The sequence below is a fragment of the Pungitius pungitius genome, chromosome 20, assembly GCF_949316345.1.
Source record: "Pungitius pungitius chromosome 20, fPunPun2.1, whole genome shotgun sequence".
NCBI classification, from domain to species: domain Eukaryota; kingdom Metazoa; phylum Chordata; class Actinopteri; order Perciformes; family Gasterosteidae; genus Pungitius; species Pungitius pungitius.
The window spans coordinates 12113314-12135511 of NC_084919.1; the positions used below are offsets into that span (position 1 = coordinate 12113314).

The following is a 22198-nucleotide window of genomic DNA, read 5'->3' on the forward strand; positions in this document are numbered from 1 at the left end:
GTTCAATCCGTTGCCAGCGGGTTTAATTGATTTATTTTCCCAACCTCTCCCCACTTTGCACAGGAGCGTGAAGACAAGTTGAGACTCCAGGGTCAGATCAAGAGGCTGTGGGACGACAACCAGAGGCTCAAAGAGGAGTCGCAGACGTCCGCCGCTAAGCTCAAGAAGTTCACAGAGTGGGTCTTCAACACCATCGACATGAACTAACTCCGGCCCCCTCATTTTAACCCACGCACGCACTTACACACACAATCTGGACGAAGGGGCAGAGGGGGAAGAACCTGTGCACAAGGAAAGTGGAGACTCGTTGGTCCCAATCAGCCGCGTTGCTGCTAAACCCTCCGACCATCTTCCACTGGTTTGAAACATCAGCGGGTAATATCATCGACCAGCCCCGGCCTCCACAGACCCCTCCGTGTACCTTCTTCGAGGAGAATGGATGTTGTTTATCACAAAGGACTGACCTCCACTCTCCAATAGCACCGCCGCGCTGAATTGATCTTTCTTTCATCTCGCTGTGCCAAAAGCGGTTCTCTACTTTATTTATTTTTTTCAAAATTGCCAACAAAAAGGAAGCTCTTCCCCTCCGTTCTCTCTCTGAAGAAGTCCGCTTTGCCTCTTCCTGGCGTGAACACAAAATATCAACCCTCCCCTGCCTTCTCAGTGGATGGGCTTCTCTTTAGGAGACAACCCTGCAGTTCAAACCCAGCTTTTACCTCTTTGTCCCCTTTTGCTTTTATTCTTTTTTTTCGCCCTCCTTCTCCGAAAAGGCGACTGAGTCTTTAACGCCAAACCAAACCCGCCTCAGCAGAGGGTAGCCGACAGCCCCGTGACTTAAGAGAAGACGTCGACCACCCCACACAATCCAGGATGAATCCCGAAGCCTCCAGACCGCTGGACACCGATGTTTTCATCCCCTTCACGTGTGAGAGTGGAGTGTAAATAATTGTGGTGTTTCCTGTCCTCGAATCTTCAACTTGTGGCTGTCTGCAGCCCCGCTGACATGGAAGCAGCTTGACACGAGTCTGAACAGGATGAGAAAAATGGATTTGTACAGGTTTTATTTTTTATTTTTTTTCTCTCCTCTGTGACACTTCCAACTGGATTACAGCATCCTGTTGGTCTTTACAGCACAAACCAACACCTGACAGAGGAGTATATTTATAAGCCATCGGCAAGAGATGCCATCGAACGTGACTGATATCCAGAGTGCTTTGGTCCATCCCAATTATATGTGTCTTAAAAAGCAATAGGAAGAAGTCATGACTCCTGTCTCTCAACAAAAAAGCGGAAAGTTTGCTCTCGGGAAGATGTTTTTAAGGCCACGCTGAAAAGACACTAGTCTCTATCTTCCATTGAAGCAGTGATTTGTGCTTTGAGGGGAAAAGGGAAAGAGGACTCGCATCCCACTGTCTGGAATACAGAGAGCCAGCTGATCTGCAATGACATTTGAGACATTTTTGGGGGAGGGAAAAGTAAGAAGGGACCTTTTTTTCCCCCCCTAGGTTAATTTATTTCATTGTATTATAATTCCAATAAATAATTTGTTCTATTCGTACAATAAAACTGACATCAGTGTTTAGTTCCTCAAGAAAAAAGGTCACTAGCGATATTATTTAAATGGCTTTCTTTCTTAATTCTGGCTAAAGTCGGACTATATGCTTTTAATTCTGTGTTATGTTGTATTTCGTAGTGCCCAAGCCTGCTGTTGTGTTGCTTACAGTGCCCTCTAGTGATGCCCAGTGGAAATGTCAAGATTATTAAATGTGCTGCCAGTCACTCTGTAAATAATCCCACGCCTACCTACAACAATCAGTGAGACACGGACCGAGAGGCCACACGGACCAGGAAGGACACCAGAAGCCTGCTTTGGGTGACAATCAAAGGTGGATTTTTTTTGATGGTGGGGGGGGTTTAAAAGGGGCAGAACCTAGGTGTACTTGTATGTAAGTGGGTGTGTTTTACATTTTAACACGTACATATTTTCCTCAGGTTCAGTACATGTTGGGAAACGTCCAAAGGACGTACCTGATTAGAGAATAAGCCGTTGATCAGAAGGAACTGCAGTACGGTTCTGTGTCATCGTGTGAATGTTCATCGGTCCATTCAGTCGTGCCTATAGTCACTCATTTTGGTCATTTACTCCCAGGGACGTGCCTTTGAAACAGCACCTGGGGAACAGATGAAAGGGAAAGTAAACACACATGGTTACACACACACACAGTTTTAAATAGACTCCTACTCATAGTTGTAGACCACATTAAAGTTTTTACGTGAGGGGCATCTGGTTTGTCTTTTTCATATGAATATTTTGAGGCCGGCTGCCCTCCAGTCTAGTGTGTGTCTGTGCGACTGTGTTCAGTCGCATGCAGTATGTCTTTCAGGGCCCCTGTAATAAGAGTGTATCAGACTCCCACAAACCCACAAAGCTACTTACTGCCCCAGCAGGAGCCACGGAGCTATTTGCTCAGCCAGGTGTCTGTTTTGGGGTCATTTCAGGTCGCTAACTTGAGGGTGCACGTTGAAACTCTTGTTCACACGCCTGTTTGTTAGCCTTAATTCCCCTTGTGTTTGCATCATGAATCGATGCAAATAAAACCCTGCAGAATAAAGCACAAGCGGCACCCCGGTCTGAATGTAAGGAGAATATAGAACGGCTGAAGGTAAAATGTTTACTATAACTGACACTCGGCTCTGCGGTTCTGCAGGGAGATCGGTGAAGTCTCAACAATATACGTGAGCGGTTCTGTTTTAGGAACCTCTTGGATCAGAACAGCGCAAGGGAACAGTCAAGTGCTCAAATGTTGTCCTTGATGATTTAATTTGGTTGTTTTTAACAAGTTGGCCAATTGCGAAAAGCAGTGTAATAGTCATCCAATAATGTGAAATCCTCAAAACATACCGAAAATATAACTCGAATCGGCAGAAGTGTTTCTAAATCCAGGTTTTGACTGTAAATTGTTGTGAGCACTGGTTTCCTTACTGGGACTGCAGTATGTCGATGCTTCAATAATAACTAATAGATAATGTTTCGTATTTTATTGTACATGGAAAGTGCTCTAGTTTTTTGTATTCCAAATGAAGTATGGCCAAAATGACAAAGTGTGCTGTGCAGATGTTTTTGCTCGCATCTTTAAGCGTGTGCATCTAGATGGGATTAGTTACACACTTTATTCACACACACACATACACACACACACACACGTAGTTATTCCAGTGTCAACGATAGTTTATTTTACAGTGTGGTTCTTTCCTCCGCTTTGTTTTCGGTGCCTTCCTGAGGCACTTGGGAAATGTGAATGTTCTAATGTTCCGTTTTGTAATATCTGTTATTCTTAAGAACCTTTGCACAATGTTTTATAAATCGCCTGGTCGACAGGTTTCGGATAAGAAGGGTGAATCGATCCATTCCTGTGCCGTCGTGTCTCCGTGTGTCACTTTGTCGTTGTCCTGCCAATGTAGTTTCCTGACAAAGAGCAAGGAGCTAGACTTTATTCACCTCAAAAAAATCAGAACCCCCCCCCCACCCCCCTCCCCCTGTTTTTATTTTTTTCACCCTCAAGCATCACCGACCAGAGCGGGCTGCGTGTTTGTTCTGTGCAGGATGCCGGGTTTTCAGTCAAGCACAACTTTTGAGGTTTGTGATTGCAGAGGGGGGGGGGAGGGAGAGAAAGAGAGAGGGAGGGGGGGGTGGTTTTACAAAGCTGAGTGGCGGCTTACATCGCTGTGTCGGGGTCCATTTGGTTTCCTCCTGTTGGGAGAATAAACCAAACATTTAAAGGGGATCCGACAAAGCGCACTAATTCTAAAGAGGACCGTTCGTTTTACAGAGTTGAAAATACTGTTTACATCTCGGATCCATTGTCTTTGTAAAATGTAAAAGTATGAGAGACATTTGCAGTGATCACAGTATTAAAAGTTTCTGAAATAAATAAATGCCGTATTGATTCGTGGTGCCGTTGACTCGTTGGTTTCTGCCCTACATTTCTCACACTTTTTACTTGTAAAAAGAACAAAACCTGTATCATTTATTGATGAGCAGAAAGCTTTATTTACTGCAACAGCCAGAGTATGTGTTAATAAAAAAAAAATATTTACCTAAAATAAATTAAACAATTTAGCTTTTTCAATTCCAATTAATCTTCAATTGAGGGATATAAATCAAAGGTCTAAGACGACCAATCAAAACATACGAATGGGCAACATGGCTAATAGATAATACCAGAATTAGTTCTAGTCCCTTTCATACACAAACAAACTTTGTATTTGAACGAAAATATTCTGCAACAATTATGAATAATATCAATCAGTTGAATTGAGAGATCATATCCAGTCCTAATAGTTTATAATGAAGTATAATAAAACATAGAAGTTGATTAAGGTGTGTATATATGTTTGATTATAACCACTTTCAAAAATCCGAATAGGTTTCAATAAATACCTCAGATAAAATAAATGACTACTTAACAGAACTTCACAGAGTTAACAGCTGTCCCACTGCCTCTAAGAGCTCCTCGGACTCTCTCTGCGTGTTGCTGTCTCTGCAGAGCGAGACTCGGAGGACGAGGAGAGGCTGGAGGTCTGGCTTTGGGACGGAGTCCTCCTCGGGCTCCTGTGGTTCCTGGATCCCACGGATTCCCCTGATTGCACTTCTGCTCCCCCCCAGCCGCAGCAGTGTTTGTTTACTCCTCCTTCCTCCACTCCATGATTCTGCCTTTCTCACACAGATGACACTCCGAACCTCGTACACTGTCACATTACATTACAACACTGTATTAGTAAGCTAACCTTGAGTTTGTTGTTGTCCAACTACTATTTCCTTTCATGTTGAAACGTTGCTTGCATTATTATGCATATTTGTTGACACAGATTTAGAGATAAGCACGTGTTTGTGTACCTTGCTGCCGTATTTACGATCAAACCAAAGTCATGACAGAACAGTCACAGTCAATGTTGCTTCTATTTGATGTTACCGTGGTAATTATCATCACATTGATAATGCAGACTTGTCCAAAGAAAAACTGGAAAAAAAGATATATTTATAATATAAAACATGTAGTGCAGTTAAAAAAAAAAAAGCCCAATGATGTTGGTCGGTGACCAGGTTCCACCCGCAGTGATGGTTGGGGGCCGTGTGAGGCCGGCGCAGCAGGGAGCGCCGTCTCTGTGCAGAGGAGGAGAAAAGCTTTATTAGTCATCTTTGGTGCAGGTGGAAAATGTGTGGGCCGGATCACCTGGAGGTTTTCTTTTGAGGACTTTCTTTAAAAGAAAGAGCTTTTTGATCAGGGAGAGTTCCAAAATGAGGCCACAATCGAGTAGCTCCAGGAGCATCAGGCGTGCGCACGTTGCAAAAAGCAGATGGGAAGTGATTTTTTTTTTGTTGCTTTTTTAAGTCAAAAAACATTGTTTCTCCTTTGTGTTCGCGACAGATTTATTAACTTTATCGTCTAAGCATCTCACTTTCTTTAAGTAATCACACTGCAGGGTTCAAATTCTGTAAGCATAATAAAAAATGTTATCTCCTTGTTACAATGTTTATGCTTTAATGTAAAATCTTTACCTTTGACTTTCTTATAGGAGCACCATTGTTGTTCATTTGGAGTTGTGTACTGTATTCCTTAACTAATGAACTCCAGCTAGTGGCGATCTGGGTCCGTCTGCTGTTTGGAGCTTGGCAGTACACAGACAGTCGACATATGTTTAGTGGCCTTTGACCTGTAATAATGAGACCTTATAAAACACCCCAAATGGGAACAAGTCAAAACTTTCCTTCATGGGGCGGGGGGGGGGGGTCAGACAATGGCTTTACCCCTGTAAAGAAGGCATGTACGTAAAGCTGTTCTCAAGTTACTCAAGCATCCTTATCAACATGTTTCTGATCATGGAAACGCTGAAATGAGTTCATGTATCGTGTGTCTGTACCAGAATCCTTGTCGGCTTCTATTGTGACATCTCTTCATTACGTTTCTGCATGCGACTCGTTGGATAAAAGAAAAAAAAAAACGAGCGAAACATCTCCAACTCCCAGCAGCGTGAGTTCATCTTCTTTTTCTTCCTCTTTTGTGGAACCTCGATGTGTTTTTTTTTCATCCCACACTCTCCAGCAGCCCACACAACGCCTTCACGTCTCTCTGCGGCTCTCATCAGACCCTCGAGGAGAGTGAAGGTCGAGGCCGTTTCTTCTCCGGAGGCACAGCTTCGCTGTCTGCTGTCATTCCAGATGCCAACATTCCCTTCGGTGATCCGTGGGTTTACACAATAAAACCTGCTGCTGTGCGAGGGGGCCCGCTGAGGCGGATGATGGTAATCGCAGCAGTTTGTGCTTGGTCTACAAGGTAAGAAGCACCGTGAGAAGCTCTGATTAGCGCATCGACAATGACTGCGTTGTGAAAAAAACGCTGATCCGGGAATTCATCTGAATGCTTCCTGAGCGGTTTGATTCCTGGATTGAACACAGTGCCACGTGGAGTTTAAAAACAGAGCAGACGATATGGTGTCGGGGGTCTGATTGAGAGTGCGTTTGACTGCATCACATGTCCCGTGTGGCCTTGGGGTCGCCCAGCAGGAGCTGGAGGAAGGAGCCACTGTTACAGTACTACCATCCTCTCCCAGACATAAATTAGCAGTAGATTCATTCATTCATTCGTTAAGAAGGTTGATTGTTTTTAATGTAAATGTTCTCAGGTTCAGCTGGTTGATTTGTTTTACTGATATTAATGTACCTTTGACAAAATGGTTATAACAAGGTTATAGAAGAAAATATATCCTTTTGAATAGTAATATCTGACCCATTTATATATGTTTCAGCTTAAGCTGAAACAGGGCTGTCTTGTAATCCTCACATGGTTATGCACACCTTACCACACCTTATTGTGCTCTTGATACGTCTCTTTGAAATTATTTCACAACCCAAGACAAAGAAATTCATCAAAGGTACTATGAGACATGGGTGTCTGTGTATTAACGCACGTCATGGGACATGTAGCTGTGAAGGAGCACCAAATGTTGGGCAACTCCCACTCACACACACACTCACATTCCCAGTGGGATCTTCTCTTCCTGTCTACTGTTGCTCAATAATTCAGTCAGTCCAGAGTGGAGGCTAGTAGCATGGTGTGTGTGTGTGTGTGTGTGTGTGTGTGTGTGTGTGTGTGTGTGTGTGTCAATCAGTCAGGTCAGAGTGGTCCATTAGTATCAATGTTGTTTTTGACAGCAGTTAGTTGGTAAGTGCATTTATTGATTTGTGAGCATATTCACGTCCATCTTTTCCCCATTTGCACACGTAATGTCAGATGAAAGTGAGAAGCGACTGGCTTCTGAAGAGCGCTGTCGTTTGTTCTCTCTCTGTCCCAGTAATCTTCTGTTGAATTAGAGCACCACACATATTTTTAGTCTCCTGCACCGGCAGTTGGGAATTTGCTGGCCGAATCACTGAGAACCTGCTGCTTGTTGACATGCTTTAATGTGGGATGCAGCTGCATCCCCCCCCCCCCCCCCCCCACCCCCGAGTGTAACCCCTCCTGACTGTGTAAAGCAGCCAGTTTCCTCCCACAGTCCATCGTTGCATCAGATGCTTTAATGTGTCTCCATGCTCGCCCTAAAAGTCCTCATCAGCCCAGAGTGGATCTGCCCGGGCTCCCTGGTGTAAAGCTGCTAGAACGACTTCGAAAGATGAGGAATTAGGAGACTACACAGAGAAAAGATGGGGGGGGTTAAGAGAATGGAAATACAGTGTTTGAGTTTATGTGCTTTGTTCCTTGAGCGCATGGATTGAGAGCATTTACCCGTCCTACTGTACAACTTGTGAATGCATTTATCTACATATTTGAGACACATAACTGTACAGAAGTACAACATTATGTTGTTTTATTCTTTATTTATTTACTGTATTTCTCTTGCTCTAATACAATAATGCAGTTGTTATTTTGAGCGAAAAACTGTTTTTAGACAATTGACTGAAAGCAGTTTCATTATACAACTTCTGTTCTGTCCTGTGCGCAAGAGTTCCCACGTGATTTGATCTCAACCGCATAAAGACCTTGTCATTTAGACACATTTACAGCGGAAAAGTCCATTAGAACAATATGAGACATTCAAGATTAGAATTACACAACACACATAACACACCAAACAGAAAGGTCTGCGTATAGAAGCAGCGGCTTCTGATTCCACAGCTTTCATTTCTCTCTCTCTCCCCCCCCCCCCCCTCTCTCTCTCTCTCTCTCTCCCTCCCCTCCTCTCTCTCTCTCTCTCTCTCCCTCCCCTCCTCTCTCTCCCTCCCTCCCTCCCGTGTTCAGCGCTCTGATGGGTCGCTGAAGCCGCTTTTTGGCTCCGGAGCTCCAAGCGAGAGAAGAGCGCGCGCTGAGGTAAGCGGGGATGACGGACGGTGCAAAGAGGCGACTTGAGCGGGATGGGGGAGCGGTCGGGTGGGGGGCGGTGGTGGGGGGTGAAGAAGTAAAGCTCGAGGGAGTAGCCTTAAGAACAAGATAAACCCTCTTGAAAGAGGGCTGTTGGCGCGCTCCTTAATGTCCCTGTAATGATGAGTGAGCCGCTGGCTGGACGCTGTTTACAGTCCTCCGCATGACGGAGACGTGCGTGCGTGCGCGCGGGCACGCGGAGGGACGACGTTAATTCCACCTGTGATTGAAATGAGGGGTCCACAGGCATTTGGGTTGCGGGGGGGGGGGGGGGGGGTGGGGGGTGGAACGTCCATTCTAATGTCTCCAAGGGAGCCTGTAGACACGGGAGGGGGGGAGAGAGTGGGTGTGCTTGGGGAGTAATGTATGGAGAGATCACACACAGTTGTTGGAGATAGAGAGGTATGTGTCTACGTTCTTAAAGCATCCCTCCAACTCTCCAGACTCTGGGAGTTGGGCTTCATCCACAGGTCATACGGTGTGGACGAGCTGTCTGTCATACATGGTTGGCCTTTGTCTTTTCAGTTCAGACCAGACTTGGACTTAATGGTCACGAGTTTTAGTCCGCGTCAAAGTGGTGCAATGATATTCTGTGGGTGGGTGGGGAGGGGGGCCGTCCTCCCATCCCAGGCCCCGGCTGACCTGCATGCCGGCGTGTCCTTGTGAATGGGTGAAGGACGTGGTGAAGTGTGCTTTGAGTGGTCGGAAGACTAGAAAAGCGCAATACAATTCCAGTCCATTTACCGGTTGTGGCCAAATACGTTTTCACCTAACAATGAATTTACTATTTGTTGAGGAATAGCGCAGAGCCACGTCTATGAAGAAATCGTCATCCCGGTTTGCTTCAAACGAACCCGAATCAATCCTGGAATCCAGAATGTGAGCCGAGTCTCTTTCCCCGACGTCTTTCCCCGACCTCACTGATGCTGTGTCGCTTAAAGGGAACCAAAGGCCTGCAGACAATGTCCAGAGGAAGGAAGTAAAACCAAGAAGAGCAGAGGCTGGTAATGCAATAAAGCCAAAGGCAGTGGCAATATCCCAAAAAATCCCAGTACATTACAACAAGTACTTTGGGAATAGCTCATCTATCCCACTTTAGAGCTAGTCTTTATTTGCCCTGTTGGCGGTGTGTGGTGAGTCCAGTTTGTTCAGTAAACGGATCCGTGAGAAGCCTGGATTTCATTTAGTGAAGATCAGAATAGCTTTGACGCTGAGATGGTTTGGCGTCATCAAACAACACGTCTCGCCTCATGAGATGAGATGTGATGTGAGCCAGTCGTTGATCTGGTTTCATTGCGACGCGTGTTTTTTTCCGTAGTTACAGACACTTGAAGAAGGCCCCGCGACACTCGACACACTGATTGAAAAAACAGCACATGGTGAAAGCCTGTTTAGAGTCAGGGTTGATTTACTCCCCTGTGTTTAGCCGATTCAATACTCATTTGGCGTGAAGTGAGTCACAGAAACATCTCCTGTGATTCCGAATCACCCTCAGAAGTCGGTAAACATTCCAAGATCTTTATGTGTCCTCGGCTTTATCTCGTTTTTAGACGATATGAGACGTTACATCACATGTGTTTGTGTGTGTTTGTTGTCACACATAAGAGGCGGCCCCTCTGAGTCACTAAGTCACTTTGTAATTTAGGCTAATCAGACGCGCCTGTTCAACCTGAACATTTCATTTATATGCAAAATGGAGAGTCGGGGGGGGGGGGTGAGTGTTTCGGGGGGGGTATTGATCCCCCCGGGCAGCGTGCAGGCTACGTGTGATTCAATGAGCAGCATTGAGCTTTACGGGGAAGCAAATCAGCCGTTTCTCTTCACTCTGCCTTTGAATAACTGTTAGGCTATAATGAGGGAGAAAAGGTCGAACAAGCATTAAACTCTACCTCCATTTGGATCCTCAAGCATCCGCTGCATCTTCCTGTACTGCATAAGAGCCTCAAACATTCACACTCTGTTTGTGTGTCCGCTAACCACTGGCTGATGAAAGTATTGATCTAAGGAGACGGTTGATATGGAGCTAAATACCTTTTGCCAATATCGCTCTCTCTTTCACCCATACACACACACACACACACACACACGCACACACACGATCTGCGTTGACACGGAAATGACTCATGCTCTACTTACAATTCACAGCCAGCCAGCATTCAAAGTCAGTTTTGAAACCGGAGCAACTTCAAAAACACCGATACTCATTATATCTGGTGCAACTTCTGTAAACTATGACACTAACGCGGTGTCATGTGGGATTATTGTCAAAAGGTGTACGCTTTTGGGAATATGAGGATTCACTTTCTAAAGTCAGTCATTATCATAATTATGTAGATAAAATGAATGAGATGCAATACTTGAAAATGGGAACTGTGAACTGCATTTCCCATGAGCACCTCCCCTGCAATGCATCGCAGTGCTCTATCTGATGCCAATAAGTACTCTTCCATCTATAAAACAATTGCAGGGGGAAGTCCAGGGAGGCGTGTGCAGCTTTACCTCCTCTACGTTTAAGTGTTTCGACCTTGACAGTCACCGGACTTATATTCATTTTCTTATTCTAAAACAAATGGTCCCAGTTATGGCTGCGATGTAATAACATGCTTTAGTGAGACATGCAGAGGGATGTGGAGGTAGTCAAGAATCAGTTTGGACCCTCATATTTGGGTGTTCTCTTTCCTTTACTCTCCTCTCTTCTTCCTGCAAACAACCCTTTCCTGCACTGTTGTTGTGCACTCTCACTTTGCCTCAGCTGATCTGTCCTCAGGTGTCAATGCATGGACAGCTTTAAGTCCATCGGGAAAAAGCCGATAAGGCTGACTAATTGGTTTGTGCAGCATTGGGCCGTATGCCGTTGTACTGGTGTTTCTGTTAATAGTTTTTTTTCCTGCCCTTAAGGACCCCCCTCAATATCTATCAATGACTTAAGTAAAAGTCCAGAAAACATCCCGCATCCTAAAAGCTGACTTTAAAGGAACTTATGTTCTATATGTTAAACTTTAATAAAGCTTGTATTCTCCCTTGTCTCATAGATTACGAAGAAACAAACTACGGGATAAAAATAGTGCGTACTTTCAAATTAATGTATTTTACTCCTCCTCTAACTTCATCTCATGTGACAGCAAAGCAGGGGGAATATTCACCCTCCTCTGCCTGCTGACAGGTTACGGGAGGGATAGCAGACCACTGGTGAGTTGTAGTTCAAATCTCTTTTGTTCCCCTTAACGAAACAGCTGCTGCACACAGCGGGGAGAGCATCCGAGAGACAGAGAAGGACGAAGAAAAGGACCGACGCTGTTGAAGGAAAGAGGACAGGAAGGCTGAAAGGGAGACGAGTGATGGCCGAGGCACCGCAGCAGCAGCAGCAGCCGCCGGAGGAGGAAGAGGAGGAGGAGGAGGAGGATGAGGAGGAGGAGGAGGAGGAGCAGCAGAGCAGTGCTGAGGTGACCGAGACGGATGAAGGGTCTGAGGGACATAAGGAGAGCGTCCACGCGACCCACACCCGACCTCTACTGTCCATGAGGTCCATGAGCATCGTAGACCCGGACGACGACTCCCCCAACATGATCGTCTACAGGAAGGTAGGCGCAAAATACCACTTCTTTTACATGTTTCTTGTTGACTAAGTTGAGTTTGTATGGAAGCCCATTTCTGCCAGTATAAAAAAAATTTAAGGAACACAATTGTATGTTATAAAAATATGTACATTTCTTCTGGTTCTGATTCTGGTTGGTCTAATTATTATTATTTTTTTCTATTCTGCTCATTCAGTCGAGTTCTATTCTATCTTGTTTATCGGAGACAAGGGGCAACTCGGAGTAAATTAAACATCACAGTTGATACTTTCAGTGCATGTTTGTGTGCATCACTGGTTCATATTTGCCAAGGTACCACACGCACTCACAAGGACACAGACGGGATGTTAAGGTGAGGTCAATTGATGCCATCCAGGGTGTTGACCCACCTTTTCACCAGCATGTGTTCAAACCTGCCAGCCAGCACCTGCTCAGAAATAGTGCATTCGTGTGTCTGTTTGTCAAAGAAAATGAGTGGAAATAAAATAGGAGACAGTGCATACGTCTGTTTGTGTGTTTGCACAGCCCTATTGTGTATTTTTCATTATCCTTTGGTCTCATCAGTCTGGCCAAAGTAGCTGTTGAACTAAAGACCTGTTTACTTAGCAAGCTGTTTATATAGTTACGTGTTCCCATACTCCTCTCAGCTGCTCTAACGTAACCGTAAAGAGAGCTCAGCTGTTGGAAAACCACACTGAGAGTTTTTGATGCTGCAGTTTGCAACGAGGTTCACTTGCGGCTCAACCTGGAGTGCTTAGAAGAACTTTGTCTGCAGAGTATAGAGTTCCACAATAAATACTATTGATGCACCAGTTTGTCATGAAAGGCAGACTTTATTTAAGCATTCGTGCATTTATTTTTACCGGAATTTTCCTTTAATCCCAAACCATCTTTTTCGTCTTTTAAAAGCATTGGATTGGATGAGACACCGCTGTGTCAAAGCTTAGAAGACTAAAGTGGGTCAATCTGGTAAAGTAAAAATGTTGTATTGATTGTGTAGCGTTGGGTTGAGATTGTCTTCATTGTTAAATATCAACACCAGTCAGTGCTTGAAGTCAGAGGCTTGGTGCCAAACGGCGCACCAGGGTGACCTCACTGATGCGCTGCCACCTGCTTCCTTTTCTTCAAAGAATCAGCATCAGGTCAAAAAGGTCTTTGAGCATGTGACACTTGATGTGCCACATGCCAGGACGGCAAGGAGGACACAGGAAATAGTGGCAGCACGGCAAACGGAGGCCATCCGTCAGCTTTTCCAGGTGTTTAAAACAGATTAGGTTCCAGTAATACAAAACAGAGCCTCGCTCAGATGGGCTCTTACAAAGAAAAACATCGATGCACCTTCCGGGTTACCAGTCTCCCCCCCCGGGGATGGTTAGGGAGCAGCGGCCGTGCTTCTCATGCCGATCGCTTCCTGCCCTTTATCCGTCTCCCCCGGTGAGGACATCAGCTCCGGGTGCGTTCCCCACCGCGCACGATGCAGGTTCTCTCCTGGGAGAGTGGGTGGAGCCTTCTGGCAGGACCGTAGTTCCCTCCCACGGCCCTGCGCCCCATACGCGCCGGCCCCCTTGAAGGGCTCAGGTTAACCTTGGATGTGACCCTATGTACTCGGAAGTCTTGAAGAGTGGCCAAATCAATGGTCTGTTGTTGGTTCCATCCCACACTTTTATTTCAGCAGATTGTAGATTCTAAACAATTTCCAGGTGAATTTGAGTAATTGTACTTATGTCCGTGCAGTGTGATAGATGTTATAATACTATATACACTAAATACTATGTAGGGGTTAGATAACCCTTATGACATTTTCAGTTTTAGTGTAAGTTAATGTAGTGCACATCCGATCGCTGAATGGTAAAATATTGATCACAATCCTTCATCCATTATGTCCACAACTAATGGCTTACCTTTACTATGTTTACAATGAGTAATGGAACGGATCAATCCACCCATAAAAAGTTCCAGTTCTCCAGAACCATTAAAACATTGTTTTCTCTTGTCAGTGAAAAAAGGAAAGGAAAGCTCTATTTATTGATACACATGTTCAGATACGTGTATTCATTTCATTTAGAGCAAAAGTAACATCCCAAATGTTGAAATCAACATACCTGCAAATTTAAATCCCCATTTGAAGGAAAGACCTATATGAGAAACATGAAATGTGTATTAAATGCTCTGTGCAGCATTCAAAATATTTCTGTGTGATGTAATTCTACAATTTAGACGCTTGTACTATTATTGTGTTAACATGATACGCAGGCTGCACAAAGTGACGACTTATTTCATGCCTCCGAGCTTCTTGTTCCCTTTACAAAGCAAAGAAATTTACGTGGCAAAGATATTCATTGGAAAGCAACAACATGAATCCCAGCTCGCTGGATCCACTCCACAGCGTTCTGCTGAGCTCTGATGGCGTCAGTATCCAAGGAAATACTGCAGTTGAAGATTGTTAATTTGATCACGTTGGAATGTCTTCATTCAGAGCAGGAAACAACTGAACAGATTTCCCTTCTTGCAGCTTGCCTCATTGCCTGCTTGGGATTTCTTCATTTGCTTTAAAAAACAATTCTGGTGTTTATGGTGTTGATTTTTAGTAGAAATGAAACCCCAACCCTATTCCCCTAAATTCATTTACAGTAGAACATTCAATGACACATGGAAGCTAAATCTCTTCGGCCCTTATTATGCGGCAACATAAATGTTAACAAGGGGGGGAAATGTCGACCGGTCACGACTCCTTGTAATAATTGGACCTTATGGACGGGTGTGGAGATAACGCAAAGTACTTTAATTTCCCTAATTTACTGGTGCCATAGTTAGCTTGCCAATTCCCCCGTGTTACGGTTAAAGTACCGGAAATTGAGCAGAAGGAACAAGTTGCTCTTCATGCTGCAGAAAAGTAGTTAAACAGCGGGCGGATTGATCAGCCAATAGAACAGCCCTCTCAGCCTCAAGCATCGTCTCATTCCAGTTCTGGTAAATTCCCCGTATTCAGGGGCCACAGGTTCACGAGCCGCCAGAACGGGAAAAGCAAGTTTTTTGTTTTTAACCAATGAAATGGCACATAAACGGTGGACTTCCTGTGAGTGGTTTTGAATTGGTGTTCAGATCATTTGATTGACTTGACTCGGCTGGTGTGAATGGAACCGAGTTGTGACGGGAACAGGAGATTATTTCACGTGTGTTTGTGGTTTGCACGCCGTTTGTCACTTAGCGAATGACTATGCACAAGTAATCACTGCAGTCGCCCACAGACATCTGATAGCTCATCACAACAGAGCAGGTACACAGCAGCGGGCTAATCCAATCAAGGTGACGGGGAGACTCTAATTGGGGGAGTTTAAATTGCAAATTGTAAGAGGACAGGATGATCGTTGGTTTGTTCTTCCACCGTTTTCATGCAGATCTTTGCTCTGTCTTTCTGAAACATGAGAATCTATTTATTGCAACGGTGATTGCTGAAGAAACTAGTTTTTGAGTGAATCTTCAAAAAGGTTTACTGCGTCATATTTCTGTTATGACATTGTGTTCATGTAACCTTTTACCTTTTACGGTAATTCATTTGGAGGTTTGTTTCTATTGAAGCGTCGGATTCTAGTCAAACATTCAATCGAACCAAAATAACCTTGGAAAGAGCGCTATACTGTAGTTAAAGCATCATATTTTGTATGCATCATTAAATAAATAGTGCTGTTTGCATTTGTGCCTGTATTCACACGCTGGTGGTTATAAACTGAAACCTGGCAGCAAGCAACAGTCTGGACATTTGGACTTGAACTCTGGTTGGTTTTGCCCTAAAATCATTTTGTATATATGAAGAGTTTGCATCGCTGGCTTCATAGAGACAGTAAGAAGAGGGTCTGGTCCGTATTTACTGCAGAATTTGGTGATGGCAGTGAAAAAAGTGTCAGCAGTCCGTCTTTGGATGAAGTATTCCCTGCAGAAATAATGACATCCTGAGTCCCCACCGAGTTCCTGTATCACCCGGTCCTAATCCAAACCAGTCCTCCTCCATGTACACACACACACACACACACATACTGCACTCATTCAATGGGGTAATTATGATTTTAAATGAGTAACCGGCACAATGAAACAATCGTTGATGTTTTAACCGATCCATTCCACAAAATGTTGCCGTGTTAATCCTTGTTAGAGTGGAACGAAAACCGATAATTAAATAAATGGATTAGAAAATAAGACTGATGCTACACATTAAATGACCAGGGCCTTGAGGGGTTTTAAGCAAGCTACCGAGAGCTGCTGTGTGTCAGTTTATGCCCAAGCATAAAATCACCAGAGCCCAGTTGGGAACATGAGCAACTCTACAACCCGATGCACTTGAATTAGTCTGATCTGAAGCAGTTTCACTTGTTTACTCCTATCTGACCACATCAAGCCAGTCGGTTTCACAAGTCTATCGAGGCATCGGCGTGTGTTTCATGCTCTGGTTGTGTCTGACAGCGGGTGTCAGAGGAACCCACCTAGCCAGGCTTTCCTGTCAACACTTCATATCGATCCAAAATGACTGAAACCAATCTGTAGGTGAGTTTGGGAATGTGCGAGCGTGTTACACGCACACACAAAGATGCTATTTTGTGTGTGTGTGTGTGTGTGTGCGTGTGTTTTGCAGCAGATTGGTGAATCATCGCTGCTGTTTTTGAAATAGTAAACACTGCAAGATGTCTAATGTTTCTGGGAAGAGGCATACCTAGAAATCACCAGTCGTCGAATAAGTAAAATATCCCATTCAAGGCAAGCGGCGCGGCGTGTCGACAGATTGACAGTGATTGACAGGTTGATACCATTGGCATATTTTCTTCTGACAACTTCAACCCTTTCGCAATTTGTTTTCTGTTACGAAAGCTAATTGGAAACTTTTGCCTGCCGAAAAATGTCTTATGCAGCGTTAAATTGTATTCAGCTCCACCCTCTTGTGTCAATTGTTGTTGCAAAAAGCCGAGACAGATGTCAACAATCAAAATGCATTTCCTATATTGGATAAAAAGAGTATTGCATAAATGTCCACGATACACTTTGAAGTCACATCTAACTACGCCAATAAGCAACTATCCGTTGTTGCCGTGGTGTAAGGAGTAGTTTTTCTGCATAGCAAATACTTGGTTTAATTCATACACAGCAAATTTCAGAGAGTTAAATTGACTCTGAGATTCAATTTGAACTCTAAGCTGGTCTTTATATTGTCCCAATCTTGTCAGTGTTAAATCAACACTCAACGAAGTGTTAACAATTTGACTCTGAATAAGTGTAAAAAATAAATCTGCTCATTGTTAAATACAACGTCATTTAGCGAAAGTAACTTACATTGCATTATTAACACATGGTGTTTACATTTTAGCCCAGGGAGCAATTCGGGGTTAGGTGTCTTGCTCAGGGACACTTTGACATGGGACATGCATGGAGCCAGGGTTCAAACCAGCAACCTCGTGGTTCCTGGTGCACCCTCTACAGTCCATGCCCCATGTGTGCATGTGAACACAGCAAATAATAAGCATAAGTAAAAACATCCAGTTGAACCGTTTCGTTTTATCTGGGTTTTGTAGGACCATTTTTTTGTTTTTCACACAATGGCCTTGTCCTGAAAGCCAATTGTTTCCCCCTGATTAATATCAAAGACATTCATGGTGTCGCGGGTATTAACATTTGTTTTGTTGGTTGAACAATCAGGCGGGCGTTACCTGGGTTGTAGTCAGACAAGCGCAAACCTCTTCTTGATTGTCACATTTTGGCAGAAATTACAAAGGACTTCAAATCAAAAGACTTCAGCTAAACCAAGGTTATTATAGCACGTCCATCGTCCCACATTTCGGACACCAGTACTAGACAGGGAGCGTGAGAAAGAGGAGTGGCAGAAATGGCACAAAGTGGAAGTGAATATATCAGGCAAGGCGTTAATGTTTCGATGGCCGTCGGAGCTCAGCAGTGAATAAACACACCTGGCAGCCATTCTTGTGCAAATAGGCTGCAGAGCGGCGACACCTGCTCTGTTCGCTCCGTTCAAAGAAGCCCAGCCAGCGGACAGCGCCCAAATAGTGAGGCAGCACCCCAAGCCATTCTCTCTTATCCTCCTCCAGCTGAGTCCAGAGGGGCCAGAAATATAAAAACATGTTTCAAATAAATTATGAATTGTTTTAGATGCAGCATCTGAGCATCAATGAATTGTCTCTGCGTTCATTTTGAGGCATTGTTAGAAATATCATCATATTTTTCAAATATGTGTCGACTAACAGAACACGGGGAGACTGATTTCTATACAAATGGTCATTCTGTATATAAAGTATATACCCTGTGATTATTTGCTCCTCTTTACAGACTCAAGCTAATGCACTGTACTTAATAATGGACCACAGCTAAAAAAGGCTCCAGTAGTAGTCACACAAAGCAACGCCTCCTGTGCTGCTGCCAATGGAGCCGACACGGAGCCGACGCTGTGTTTTGGGTGAAGAGGTTGAATTGCATCGGGGGGGGGGGGGCTTTACTCAAGTGTCTGAGGGAGCTCGGGGGGGGGCGGAAGGAGCCGAGGTATAGCGGAGGTCCGCGGCGCCAAGTCGCGGCGTCATGATTAATGAATGAGAATTGTTTGTTTGGCGCGCTCCCCGTGCAACTCAGGACCATCACAAGGACTCGGATGGACACACAGAAGAGAAGACGCACACACGGACACACTGAACTGATGATACGATGATACAGAAGCAGGACGTCACATTGTCTCTCATTCTGTCCGAAACAATCGATCTTCAGCACCCATTTGTCTCCTCACTTCAACATCCTGGTAGAAGCGTCAGTTTACTGACGGAAACACACATTTACCAGAGCAGCCACAGAACATCTCTGTTCCTTCATCCGTCTCCATCAGTTCATATGAGGAGGTTCTTTTAAAAACACCTCATGCATCAATCAAAGCCAAAGTTTGACATGAATAACAACCACTAGAGAACAATTTTCACCGATCGAGAGCACATCAGATTCCTTCCCATTACTCTTGACTCTTTAAACATGCACCCCGTCTTGGTTTTTAGGTTCAAAATAATCCAGCTTGTTGAAGGAGACTTTGGCCATTTGACGGGTGATTTCACAGAGATGGGGCGTCTTGATTTGCTCTTTTACAAATCCCTTCAGCCTGATTCAACGGGGGAATATCCTGCAATTATAGCTTTGGCAACAACTGCCTACGCGGCAAAGCAACCCACTTATCCAAAAGATTGTGTGACAAACAGCAAAGAGTTTCAGAGAAAATGCTGCTAATAGTTCTGTCTCCTGCTAATCGGAGCCGAACAACTCAACGTTGCAGTTTTGACGGCTCTGGCTTTTTTTGTGTAATGTTTTTTTGCCAATGTTGTGGCTCACGAGAGCCTCGAATCACAGGTTGGTGCATTCAAAGCCGAACATCAGCCAATCACTGAATCGATCAATCAATCCTGATCGGTTGCATGGAACACGTGCACAGGTCGGTGCTGCTCTGGTGGGATGATTTTCCAAATGAAGCCAACAAAAAATAAAAAAATAAAATGCCTACCTACCTAAGCACTGGTAATATGTTGCGCCTAGTACTCAGAATTCAGTTGGTATATTATATAATGCAATACAATGTTGTGGTCATGTGTGGTGTGGAAGACTACACACGGACACGAAGCGTTAAAACATAGAGCAGGAAGCCCTCCTGCTTGAGGTTTGAGGAAGTCTAAAATATGGAAATATTGTCTGGTCTAAAATATTGAAGCACATGCCCACCTTCTAATGAATATATTCACTGTTGGTTGCATTTAAGGAAGAGCATGATCTTGAATATTAATAATTAAGTGAATTCATTTTTTTATAATTCATCTTTTAGATATTTTACCAAAAAATATTTTATGAATGGCCGTACGTATGAATAGTTTTAGTTTTTTCCCCCCCATCTTTAGCACATATCCAACATTGTTAACAGGGTGAAAACAGATGGATAATGTTGACATCAAGCACTTTTCAGAAAACCTTTTACATTTTCCAAAGGCAGTAAAGTTGATGCAGGATTATACCGTGGATTTCTCTCTCTATTGTACAGTTTTGTGTCCGTGTTGGCAGAGAATAACAGCTCAGTAAAGGGAAAGTAGGCCTGACTGAGCCTCTGGGAGCAGAGCCAAGAGAAACTCAGCAGCTCAGTGCTTGTGGAGTTATTGGGGTTTAAAACCGCTCCGCATCATCAGCTCAGATTTGATCTCCATAAAGAAGCCTATTAGATTGAGTGCAGGGGCAATTTATGAATTATAGCTTTTGCTTTGTTAGGCCGCAACAAGTGAATGAAGGGTTAGGAGTAGACGGGAGTAGATGGAGGAATTGTCACAACAAATTATATTTTTTTTTACTTCATGCAGTATCCTGCTGAAGAAAACTGAACATTTTCTTAAATATCAAAAAGCTTTGCTTTCATTCAAAAGCAGCTTTAAATGAAATGTTCCAATTGACTTTTTATATTAGATCAAGTGCATGTAGAGGATGTGGAATTGGGTTGTAAAGTTTGACTGGCCTAAACTGGCCATGAAACGAGCTGCCGAGGTCTCTGTGACCTCCAGGATGAAAATGAATTATGAAGGAGGGGTTTTATAAGAGGAGCATTTTGAGTGTCTTCATGTTGGGAGCCCGCATTTCTGTAGCAGAATATCAAAGCCTAGTGCTCCAATATTGCTGTATTGGACAAAGTCATCCTGCTGGTAATGTGGATCCCTTGAAGCTCAGAGCACCCTCACGCGCACAAATGTAATCATGGAAATGCACAGGAAGGACAGGCGGTGTTGCCCCTGTTAGTTTGGAGAGGGAAGTTGCATCGTCCCTCTTGATCACGCAAGAAGTAAAAGGGGGCTCTGAAGGTGGGAATCTGCAATGCAAAATGTCTGTGATCTCTGGGAAATAGGATTCAAAGTGAAGAGAAGTTGTTATTGAAGTCTGTCAATAAAGTTGAGCATGAAGGCTGAGCTCTAAGCTCTGCATTTCAGCTCGTGTGAATGTGTGTTCAGCTTTTTATACATGTCAAATTGTTTGTTTTACTCTCTAACAGACCAACCAGCTGCCACAAGATATTCCACGAGCTATTTGGGTTTATAAACACATGGGCAAAGAAAAATAAATCAATAAGAAAAATGCCTGTTTCCATATAGGTGAGCGTTATTATGTCATTCTCTCACTTCAGTGATAAATCATAAAATTCATAGTAAAATCCACGACACACCTTAACGTTTACAAATGCAGGTCAACATCGCACTTTATAACTATATCGTCATGTCAATAGTGGCGCTGAAGCAGAAAAAGCCTTCTTTCGTGATCCTCTAGAGGGTGTAAGCAAAGGATGTTGTCATTTAAGGACTCAATACGACTAGAGCTCATTAGCAGGCTGTGTTGTTGGTTTGGTGCACTTGTTGTTTATCTGATCTCAAGTTATAGATGCAATGAAAGAGAGGGAAGAATGTGTAAAGCACTTTCACATTATGCAAATTATCTGGGATTTTAAAGCAATGATACACACATTTACTCATGCGCCTCATAATTATGTTTTTGTTTTGTTTTTATCAGACCCCAACTGTGATCAGACCTACGATGTAATGAAAACAGGAAACCGACACAATAACAACGTGTGGATCAAAATAAAAAAAGAGCATTGAAGTTATTTAAAATGATCTATTTGTTGTGTCTTGTCAAAGGTTACCTCAAAGCAGGTTAAAGCAAAAATTGTAATGATTAATGTCGTACATTTATACTCTTTTCTCTTTTCTAACAAAACTTCAAAGCCCCCCAAAATACCTTTTTTTTTTACAGTTTTCCAAAACCTTCCTCACTTACTTTTCACTAATTTGATAGGATGCCTTCACTGTTTTCAGCATTGATCTTATTTCTCTGTAGTATTTGAGTTAGTTTGGTTGTCGAACCAAACATGTTTTTAACTGCAGAAGGGTTGCTTTATTTTCCCTAACATTTCTCAATATGGAACATTTACCAAAAACAATGAATGGAGTTCTAGGGCCCCAAATTAAAGACGTAGGCAATCGTAACTGTTCCAGCATCAAGTCTGGCAATGCAAAGTGTCCCCTCCGATTCCCCCACCCAGTGGCTCCACCCTTGGGCCCCATCTTTTGTCCAATCAGGGAGGGAACTCAACCAGGTAATGTCATTGTGGGGCTTTGGCCGTCTCACACACTGTTTGATGTTTGAATAGACATT

General features: G+C 43.7%; 2 protein-coding genes across 9 annotated transcripts in view; both read left to right on the top strand.

The window, feature by feature from the left end:
* Positions 1-3947, top strand: part of sipa1l1 (signal-induced proliferation-associated 1 like 1) — a 56965-nt gene extending 53018 nt beyond the window's left edge. For all 8 annotated transcript variants that reach the window (XM_037449733.2, XM_037449734.2, XM_062559468.1 and 5 more), the window contains one exon: positions 64-3947. In XM_037449733.2, coding sequence (XP_037305630.2) covers positions 64-207 — 144 coding nt within the window. In that variant the 3' untranslated portion in view covers positions 208-3947. The remainder of the gene's footprint in view (positions 1-63) is intronic.
* A 4345-nt stretch (positions 3948-8292) lies between these two features.
* rgs6 (regulator of G protein signaling 6) overlaps positions 8293-22198 on the top strand; it is a 52789-nt gene continuing 38883 nt past the window's right edge. The window contains exons 1-2 of the mRNA XM_037449740.2: positions 8293-8366; positions 11651-11998. Of these exons, the coding sequence (XP_037305637.2) occupies positions 11756-11998 (243 nt within the window). The 5' untranslated portion in view covers positions 8293-8366; positions 11651-11755. The remainder of the gene's footprint in view (positions 8367-11650; positions 11999-22198) is intronic.